Source organism: Enoplosus armatus, chromosome 17, assembly GCF_043641665.1.
Source record: "Enoplosus armatus isolate fEnoArm2 chromosome 17, fEnoArm2.hap1, whole genome shotgun sequence".
Classification (NCBI taxonomy): domain Eukaryota; kingdom Metazoa; phylum Chordata; class Actinopteri; order Centrarchiformes; family Enoplosidae; genus Enoplosus; species Enoplosus armatus.
In genome coordinates this window covers 2,291,060-2,302,022 of record NC_092196.1, presented here as the reverse complement: position 1 = coordinate 2,302,022, position 10,963 = coordinate 2,291,060, and the positions used below count along the sequence as shown (strand labels likewise).

Here is a 10,963-nt window from a genome sequence, read left to right as displayed (position 1 = left end):
CTCGACCCAGGCGGAATGATGAGGATGTGTGGTGAAGATTTTATAATGGGACATTTTTCACTCAGCAGTGTCCATTTTACAAAACCAGGTTCTCCGAAAGTAGACACAAGGTTTAGAGTAAAGTGTCAGGGACTGTGAATTGCCAGAGAAATTATGATAAATGGTGTAAAAACAATTTCACCACCTAACCCAAATTCAAACATGTTTTGGTGAAAGGTATTTAAAAATGATATGGGGAATTATACGCACACGCACACGCACACACACACACACACACACACACACACAAAACACTGCTACACAGTTCCAAGGGTAAACTCTGTTGCCCGCCATAGATTACCTAAGCTTCACGTCATGTAGTCCTGGGTTTCTTGTACATTTTGCATCACTTTCACTCGACTGAATCTCACCACAGTCCCTTTTAAAAGACCTCAAGCGTTCTGGGTTAGGGTCCCCTGTAGGTAATTAATTAAACCCTGCTGCACATGTCTAATCCAAACTCCTGCGTGGTGAAATGGAACCCGGCTGAAATGTGCACTTGAATGAAGGTGAAAATTTCACATACTGTACTGTATGTCATTTTGCTTTAATTAAACGTGTATGTTGTTCCAGGGACAGTCAGGTGAAATATTTTCATATTGGGGTGTGAATGCAAGTGAAGTATTTAAGGAGGAAGAGAGGAGCTGGATTGTTTGAGCTTTGTTTTTCTGTGTTGCACTTTATGAACATGGTTATGATGTACAAATCAATCTGTCTCCAATTAAAGTCATTACACTCATGAGGGACTTGTGGTTCATTTTCCTTTTAAGGGACATGAAGACATACAACTGTCTGCTAAAGGACGAGCATGTTTCAAAAGGAAGCGCTGTTTAAATGACAGTGTCACTGATGTAAAGCACCACCTTTACATAGAAGACTTGATGCTGCGTATGAGTCAAGACATTTGTTAAAAATGTCCCCTTCCCCCAAAATTATATGGCCACCCTTGTCTCTATACTTTAGTGTACTTTTGGTGTGGGACTAAACATAGGTGACTGCCATCTGAATCCTAGCTTATAGAAACAGAATTTAAAAAAATAAATAAACCAAAACTAGTACAATGATTTGGGGTAGCACTCAGGGGGAATGCAGTGGGGGGTGGCTCACTAGGGCCCTAACACGGGGAGGGCCCTGAAGTGTGTTTTTCAATGCACTATACTACTATACTACTAATGAACTGTATAAACAGTTCATCAGTGTTTAGGTGTTGATTTAGTAATTTTAAGAATGGATGTATGAAAAGAGGAGGGGGGGTACTGTGCTACGCCCCAGCATCCCATCCCCCCACCTCACCACTTGTGTGTCTTCATTTATGACTGAGCTAAGCTTCCAAAAACAGCCAAGATAATACCGGCAGTAAAGCGGTTTTGTAATTCAAAATAAAAGTGAAATGAAATTTGGCATTGTCCTTTTAACACAGCCTATGATACAATGGGCTCAAAAATATTTTATTTTTTTAGTCAAGCAGCAGTAATTGAATACAATACTGTACATAACAAGTAAACAAGATGATATCAAAAGACGCTACTTACTGTATCAGTAGACATAGAATAAACATGGCGAAATAGCCGGTTGCAACAGATACCGAAAGTGATAGCAATGAGAGTTTTACTTTGAAAGTTGTGACAGGAAGTGCCACCCGCGCGCCACCAAACACCAGCAGACAAGAAGACGTCGTCAGCAGCAACAGGGCAGGAGAAGGATGAAGACGCAGTGAACGTCTCAATAAAGAAGCTCACCGATCAGGTAAGCGCGTGACTGTCCAACATCTGAGAAAACATCTGGAGGGCGCGGGAATTGAGGGGAAACGAAATTACGACATGTCTCACGAGAGCTTTTTGCGATATGTTCCTTAACTTTACACCGCACGAACAAGCTAAACGTCAACAACTAGCTAATGGTCTATGTCGTATGTGGAGGATTCATGTTTGCTTCTCTGCGCTGTTGGCGGCTCTAACTTACGCCTGCCCTGCAGGTACTGAAACACACCCTGCCCGTGGGAAGTGTAGTTTGTATGTGTTCCCACTGACTCTGATAAAAGAAAGTGCGTAGTTCAGGCTTCTGACGTCCACCTTGTGGCGTCTGCGCAGTGCCAGCTTGCCAGGTAAGATAATTACAGTTTATAGATGAAAAGTGTCTGCCACTAGAATATTTATAGACGTTTACATTGTTGAATTATAAAGTTAAAAAGGTCATTACACAACTAAAACATACAATGTCTCCAACAATAGATATGTACTATTCCCAAAAACTGTGGCCTCAAAGGACAATTTAAAAATACCATTTTTAAAATGACATTTTCAGTAAATCGTTCTTAGACGGAATAAGGAAATTGACTTATTGACCTTTTACGTGTATTGATACCCTGCATGAATGCATTTAAATGCAAGTTAATCAATTTATAAAGCTTGAATAATTGATTATCAATTATATTTTGGTGGCACATTGTAGACTCCGCATACTGCAGTGAGGGCCTGTCGCAACTAAACTCAATGTCTTTCATATAACGTCACACCGTTTCAAATAAATGGCCCTCTGAATTACTCATAATTTATTACATGTTGGCATTATTATCACATCATAAACCAAACTTTTCATTGTGAGTGAGTGAAATACAGTGACCGTGACAGTGAAATAATAACCACTGAAGTTACGGCCTTGTTCTTATTTGTAGGAGTTGGATAAAAACTCTGTTTATTTGTGTTTGTTGTTTCAAGCACGACTGTTTCCTTATCTGAAAGCTAATTGTATGTTTAATGTGGTTCCTGCTGAGGTGCAGGTGCACACAGACCTAACACGCCTGCACCTTCTCAGCAGGAACCTTCACCACACTCATACACACTGATTCCGTTCTACATTATTCTATTTATATTAAACACCATAGTGAATTTGCTTTTAGATCCTAACATCCTCCTTCCCCTTTCCTTCAGGTCACACCTTCGTAACATGCAGCTGCATGTGGTTCCTGTCTTCGCTTTGTTTTGTTTTAGTGAACATACTACATTGCCAAAAGTTTGTGGACATCGGAACATTCCACCAGATTGCTGAACATGTCGTTCCAAAAACATGTGCATTAGAGGATAGGTTCTCATTTTTTCCAGTCTGTCTTAAAAGAATAGTCAGGTGACCTTATGAACATTGAAACAGGTTTCTCAGTTGTTTGTTCTGTCCGTACTGGTCATCAGGGGATCCCTTGTAAAAGGGATTTCAATGTAAGTGATTGGGGGGAAAAATCCACATTCCAAAGTTTAGCTGAAGCTAGTATGATTTTTCAGAAGTCAGAGTTAAACACATAAAGGGTTTAACCTCTAAAGTTACAGTCTTTTTCCCACCACACATTCTCTTCATGATGTACTGGTCAGGCAAAAGAGCACCTTCAGTGGGAGACTCATTCCTCCCAAAAGCACAACAGAGTGCCACAGGAAATCATTCCTGCCTGTGGCCATCAAACTGTTCAACTCCTCCCTCTGAGTGTCAGACACTCAGAAGAAACAGACTGAAAATCTGGACCTACTTCACCTCTGTCAGCAACTACTACCTCATTATTTATTCTTTAAATGTCAGCGCAATACATATATGTTCATACGCAACAGTGAAATACATACATATACATTGTTATTGTATATATTTTTTACTTTTATTTTTGACTTAAATATTGTAAATGCGTGTATTTTTTATTTCTTGTTTTTATATCTTATTTTTGTACATACTCTCATTTCTAAATTTATGCTACTTTCTACTCTTGAATGGGAACACCGGTACTGTATAATTTATCCCCCAGGGATCAATAAAGTATTTGTGATTCTGATTATGATTATGACTTTATTTAATAACATGAAGACTGTCCATCTAAGGTTTGTAGTTGACTTGTAGCTGAAAGGTTCTTCATGTTTCTTCAGGTATGGGGGCTGCTCCCAGCAGGGGTGATGCTGGGTCTGGGGTAGCCGGATCACAGCACAGTGGGGATGGCCAAGATGATGACAACCGGCCTATAATTGAGAAGGATAACACGAGGAGACGGAGCTCCAGCAGGAGACACAGCTCAGGAGAGACAGTGCACTGTCCCACCTGTCAGGGTACTGGACGTATACCCAGAGGTAATACACGCACTCCACACGTGTGCATTAGAAAACAAGATGGTGACCTCACTACAGCAAGAAGAAGAGCCCCTTTGTTTGTTGTATTTGGCTGAACAACAAGAAAAGGTCCTAACAAGACAACAATGTGTGTGTGATTGCTTAACAAGAATAAGACAAAGGATGTGGAATATGGTACATACATACAGTATATATGTATTTTTATGTGTTTACTTTTCTAGTGCATGTGCAGTCACACGTGCTTTTAGCGTGAACAGGCCGCTTGGTCACAAATTTTGGGCAGCACGCGTACCTTATTTTAGACTGTAAGAGCCCTGCCCAGCCCTGTTCCTGAGGTGTCTTGACTGAATCCTTTAGCAGTTGAACAAAAACATGAGGGAGATCCAACTCTTCACGATATTAAATCAGCTCCCACATTGCCATCTTTGCTGTTAAACCATGTTCCATGTGTGTAACAGGTCAGGAGAGCAAGCTGGTGGCCGTCATCCCCTGTAATGACCAGAGGCTGAGACCCAGACACACGTAAGAAAACAAATACTCAACATACATCACGTCTGAAAAGTAGACATACACGTGGAATGTTGACGTGTCACGGGTTCCTGGATGGAAATCCACACCAAGAACCCCATTCATGTGAAGGTCGACCATGTCAGACCGAGCCTAGTTGGGGGGGGGGGGTCTAACCTGCACCACCGCGTCGGCCTGAATAAGTTGTTCCATTAACAGGCTGGTCTGAGGTTGTTTCGTTGGACTGAGATGGATGGTGATGTTTTGATGTAGTTCTCTGATCTCTTTCCTCTCTCAGGAAGCTGTACGTCGCTGTGTCTGTTGGTGTGTGCCTCCTGGTCAGCTCACTGGTGTTGTTCTTCCTGTTTCCTCGCTCCGTCCTTCTGTCTCCGGTAGCTGTCCAGTCATCATTTGTTTACTTCACTGAAGACGATGTCCAAATTAACATCACGGTGGGTAGAGAGAGATAAAGAGAAGGGTTTGATGGAAGGGATTGATAGGACAAGTCATAATTCTTTTGATCGTGATATTATTGTGTTGTATAAATCACAGCTGTGTTCCCTTATAGAATGTCCTGAACATCACCAACCACAACTTTGCAGCGGTGCAGGCCTACAACCTGACAGTGCAGGCCCTGAACTTTGACATGGTGGTGGGAACAGTTTCCATTAAGAATGTCACCTCTGTCAAACCTCTATCCATCAAAATGGTGAGTCATCCCATCCTCACAGGAACAGATCGCATTGTCTAGCCATGGACGGTTATTGATATCATTACTGTCAACAAACACAAGACTATTGCCACTGTGACATGAGATACAGCTGCATGCTGTTTAAAAGATAAGGGTGATGATATTTTTTATTTTTCACATTGTCTCCAAATCCCATGACAACCGTCTTAAAACTTACTTAAACCAACAATAAAGTTAGAGAAGCAGACTTGATCAAAAGGTCTGCGGTTTGATCCCCGGACCTTGTGTGTGTGTGAACGTATTTTAGTAACGAGGGCTGCCCAGGATATATAAATGTTTAGAATAAACATTCCCATATGTAAGGTCAATACGATCAAGGGCGTTTCAGATGGTGTCAGAGGTCCAACTGTCTGTTCTCAGAATCAGCAGAGTCAGTTTTTGTCTTTTTGCACAAGTCAACAGTGTGTGAGTTGCTGCTTTCTGCCCACGGGAGGACACAGGAGGAGTGTGAGTGTGAACAGGGCGTTCCTGAAAAAGTGAAAATAGAAAATAGTCCCCAACAAATGCACTATTTCCTCCTGTTTGAGTAACGACTGATTAAAAACTACAGTGAGCAGCTGTTGGAGGAAATCACTGAGCCTCAAAAATGAATATACATTTATTTTATTTTTTTTACCACAGACAGAATAGAAGAGTCAGAAAGTATTGACAGACGGATTAACACATTGTTTGGTTTGGGATTTGTTGACAACAAGAAAAATATAGACTCTCAGCAGCCTTAGCCTTTGACATACATTTTACAGGGTGGAAGTTGGACACGTCATTATTGTCTATAGAGACAGGAAAGGGACAGAAAACTGATTTTTATATATCGTGATATATCTTGATATCAGAAAAATACTGTGATGCTGATGAATGTAACTTGCAGTGTGAATGGGGATTCACTGTTTCTGCCTCTTTCCTTCCTTCCAGTACTCCTTTGTGATCCCCATCAAGCTGACAGACTCTGAAATGAGGTGAGCTGCCAGTGTCACTGGATGTACCTTCTGATGGTAAAATGATCTCAGGCACTCGAGGCTTCATTCAGAGCCTATTAACTATGGAGACTTCCATTTCCACAACGACAGTTGTATCATACTCATTTCAATCAGGAGAGACTTCATATGAGTGAACAATTATTTGTTGGCACATGCAAATAGAGAGAATGTAAAAGCCTTTGGCGATTAGACCCCACCTTGGGGCCGTCATATTTAAAAGGGGGTTAGTGAAGCCCTGCTATAGTTAGGAGGTTATGTGCCAGGCTATTTTTTTTTTTTTTGGCTGTGAGCAGTAACCTCCTGGCAACTGCTGCCAGTCAAGAAATAATGCGTGTTGACAGTTGAAGACGTCCACATGTAGCTCCTGGCTGAGCATAAGCTGAAGAAGCATGTGCTAATAACGAAAGGAATACAGCTTCTAAGCCTTTTTCAGAGCTTCTCAGCTCTGTGTACAAAATCAGATGGCGCTGTTGGTTTTGAATTACATGCGTATGCTGCACACTGGTAGAGCCTGTTATACTAGCTAACCGGCTGTAGTGTTGGCTTTGTCCTCCTAGAATATGATGTGTTTCTGTTTAAGCTGTCCGTGTGCGTAACACCTGCTTCATCAGTTTAAAACATGCATTGTCATTGTTGCATTGCAGGTTTTTTAATACCACTCTTTTTCTCTGCAGTAACTACTGTAGGAAAGCTTCCCTGCCTGTCCACATTCTGTATCTGCACCTACAGTAAGTATCATCATATGTTCAGTAATGTGTTTGTGGAATTGGTTTTTGAAGATTAACGGATAGTCTCAAGGCTAGATTACCAACTGGGCAAAATGGTCATTAGCAAAAGACAAAAGACACAGTTTCCACCAACAACTCTCTTTGCGCTGCCTCATTTGAACGAACCTGACTGGGAAGTGAGCGTGGCTGGGTGAAGCTAGTAGACAGGTCGACTACGAAGCCAGTTCAACATGCCCAGGATATCTTTTCCTTATCTGGCTTCACAAAGCCTAACAACCGCAATCACGCTAAGCGGCCACTCGACGGTGGTTATCAACTCAGTAAGTCAACCCAGGGTTTGACATTATGGCGTGTTTCACAATTTTAGTCTTCTTCTGTCAGGTGCAACCCCCGTGTTTCAAATGGACTTGGGAGCAAATAAAAAATAAATACAAAAGCATAATTCAAAGCAGTGAGTTGGCTTACTTTCATATCTTAAAAGTACAACAAGTACAAGGCTTTAGTGCTTCAGTCAGTCTCTGCTGTAGGATGACATCGGTATACAAAAGCACACAGAAGTCATAATCTGTATCTCAGAATTTTTTTTCTTTAAAAACGCCAGGGAAAGCCAAAGGGCTTTTTCGGTCTCTGAACCTTCTGCCCCCCTAACAGACTCTCTCACGGTCTGTGCGCACCAAGCTCCACGGGGTCTTCTCCAAGAGAGCTGATTGGTCAGTAGGTGGTGCTTTTATATGAGCTGATCTGTTATCTCGAACATAACCTGCTGCCGGAGCAGGTTAGGTTTGCAGCGTAAGTTACCATGGTGATGTACCTCGGTAAGAGGTAAACCACCGTCGTAACCCAAAAAATCCAGGGTTAAACACTGAAGTAAAAAAAAAAAAAAGCTAACCTTAGATCCTGCTTTGTAGCACAGGCCTCAGGGAGACGAGGTTAGTTCAGCATACAAAACAACTCGAGAGACTAAGCTTAGAAAACACAATTCTAGTTGCCTGAGACATGATCTACACCAGTGGCTGAAACAACGATCTGGAGATGAGTGCATGAAGAACCAGGGTAGATACTGCTGAGTAGATGAGTTGATGGGTTGCAACACACACACACAGACAGACAGGGGAGCACAGGAGACGCAGGGGAAAGGGAAACACTTGGACTAACTAGAGACACTGTGTTAACCTCTGCCCCAGTTTGTGCTGTGAAACCAGCGCTCACATGACTCTCAGTGAACACGTGAAACTATCCCCCACAGTGCATCAGTCACATACTTCAGACGGGATGGGGAAGAAAGACGTCACTGTGTTTGCCTTTATTTGATTATACATCAAAGATCAACTGTGTTAGATTTCACTGCTTTGACTTCACTGCTGCTTGATTGATTAGTAGAGAAAGAGAGCAGTATTGCACTGCACATGTTTGGTAAGTGCAACTGAGAATGGGTTTTTTGCATTGTACATACTGTATACACGCGCAAACTTCCCGTAAACCTGAACAATGTGCAGACCCAAAACCGCATGTTAGTCCATCTCTCATTATCATCATCATGTCAGCTCCAAGCCAATGGTTTCCTACTGAAGAAGTAAATCTTTGAAAAAAAAACTCACAAATATATTGTTTAATTAAAAATAAAAATAAAAATCAGCTCAGTAATTTTCCGAAACACATGCTAACTGTAGCTTTCATCAATTGTTACTTAAACAGGAGGAAATAGCCCATTTGTTTGGGACTATTTTCACTGGCTGTAGTCCTTGGGCAAGACACTGAATCCCAAATTGTTACCCGATGGTCAGATCAGCCATTCGCATGGTAGCTTGCTACCATCGTTGTGTGTGTAAATGGATAAGCGTGCTATATAAATGGAGCCATTTAGCCAGTAGTTTTTGGACAATAATGGCACAGAGGAAGAAGATGTATGAGGCTGTGATACACACACACAGTACTTGTTAGTAGATACATTCACTGTTGGTTTAAGTATTTTAGGAAGAAATATAGAAAATCGTCTTATAATTTTAGGGTCTAGTTTTAACATTTTGGGAAATACACGTATTCGCTCTCTTTCCGAGAATGAGGTGAGAAGATTAATATCAATCTCAGGTCTGTGTCTCGGTACATAGCTGGAGTCAGGGTGTGGGCAGCAGAGATTTACTTAAAGACTGGAAGCAGGAGGAAGCAGCTAGCCTGGCTCTGTCCAAAGTTCAAATACACCAATAACACCTCTAAAGCTCACTAACACGTTGAATCTGATCTGTTTGACCAACAGACAAAAATATCAAAATGTGTAATTTTAGAAGGATTTATGTGCTGAAACTATTGGTTGACTAACAACAGTGTATCCATCCGCTCAGGACTTCTCCCACTAAAGCACAGGTTGCCAGATACAGTAGGTAAGTTGGTTTTAGTATAGGTCTCTGTACTGGCAACCTCACTTTGACAACAAGACTCTGGGAAACAGTGCAAAATGCTACAATTATTTGTTTTTATGTTTCTGTTTGTGTGCAGAGGAAACAAACAGAAACAACTTGTTAGTGAGCTTTGGAGGTGTTGGAAGGTGTGTTTTTGAAGTTCCGGTCTTTATGCTAAGCTAGGCTCACCACGTCCTGACTCCAGCTCCATACTTTTACTACTGACACTGATATTCTTCCTCTCATCTAACTCCTGAAATGAAAACAAAGTGTATTTCCCAAAATGTTGTGTCCCTTAAAATCCCAAATTGCTAACCGACGCTCCTGTAATGTTTTCAACTTCTTATCAGTATAATCTTGCTGTGTTTTGTCGTCCTCTTACTGCAGGATGTCTATGACCGTGTACTACCTGGCCCACTATGAGCAGCTCTCGCTGGAGACATACGAGTACATTGACTGTGGAGCAAACAGCACCATACCGCACAGTGTGCAACCCCCACCCCCCTGATGGATGGATGGTGGAGGATGAATATAGACATAGAGGAAGAGACAAACAAATACTGTGGACGTACTGTTTGTGCGGTTGAATAATTGGGCCTGCAATGTTTTTCCCTATGAACAGTGGATAAGATATAATGTGACACCAGGATGCCATTAACACTCATCCTGCCGGCTGAAGAGGCCTGGAAAGAGAAGATGAATCTGAGTGACTAAATGGAAAGTGGACTCTTTCTAATCCAGCCAATATCTGAGTGAATGGAGGGATAACAGTACGAGGTGAATCAAATCAGACAAAAATAAAATAGAATAAAATACCAACAATAATATAAGACAAAATATAAACAATAACAATAAAAAACAGTTAAAATGGCTTCAGCCTCAGATCCCTCCGCCAACAGTCTTCCAGCGGAGGGATGTTTTGACATCGAGTGGATGTTGATAAGAGGCCAAAGCTAAAGCAGTGAGGGTACAGTTACAGTATGGAGTTGGATCAGAACTGCCACCCGAGGCCCTGAATAAACTATATTTTGATTTTAGTTCAGAGCTGTTGTTGTTGAGAGACATGTGACAGGCATGTGGCACAGAAGATGTGATGTAACATAAGTATTGTCCAAGTGAAAATTGCACAATAATTGCTTTTGTTTTATCTGCTGTCCCCAAATGGTGAAAATATTATTTAAAAGCAATAATAAATATGTTTGTCACACCACAGAAAATGTGTTATTAACCACCCACCCAAGTTTGAATGACTAAAAACATCGCCATGTATATAAAGTTAGGTTTCAACATTGTGAAAAAACAAGCAGTATTCTCTGAAGCGCTGATGGCGCTGGTAGACCACTACACTGTACACTTGTTCACAATAAAGGACTGACAACTCAATCGTTGACACTATCTAAGTTCACGAAGCACGCAAGAATGCACGAGAGCCACTGCTTTATCAGTGCATGGAGAAATTAAAACTCAC

General features: G+C 41.4%; 1 protein-coding gene across 1 annotated transcript; it reads left to right on the top strand.

Moving 5' to 3' along the window:
* The first annotated feature begins 1,695 nt into the window (after positions 1-1,695).
* On the top strand, positions 1,696-10,963 carry LOC139300075 (transmembrane protein 106A-like). Its single transcript, XM_070923055.1, has 8 exons — positions 1,696-1,785; positions 3,939-4,136; positions 4,595-4,658; positions 4,942-5,095; positions 5,212-5,352; positions 6,307-6,350; positions 7,046-7,099; positions 9,883-10,963. Exons 2-8 carry the CDS (start codon positions 3,941-3,943, stop codon positions 10,001-10,003), a joined length of 774 nt encoding a protein of 257 aa, XP_070779156.1. The 5' UTR covers positions 1,696-1,785; positions 3,939-3,940; the 3' UTR covers positions 10,004-10,963.

Coding starts and splice junctions, on each gene's coding strand:
- LOC139300075 (XM_070923055.1), top strand. CDS start 3,941: ATGGGGGCTGCTCCCAGCAGGGGTGATGCTGGGTCTGGGGTAGCCGGA. Junction 5,096..5,211: donor ATGTCCAAATTAACATCACG/GTGGGTAGAGAG, acceptor GTTCCCTTATAG/AATGTCCTGAACATCACCAA. Junction 7,100..9,882: donor ATTCTGTATCTGCACCTACA/GTAAGTATCATC, acceptor CTCTTACTGCAG/GATGTCTATGACCGTGTACT.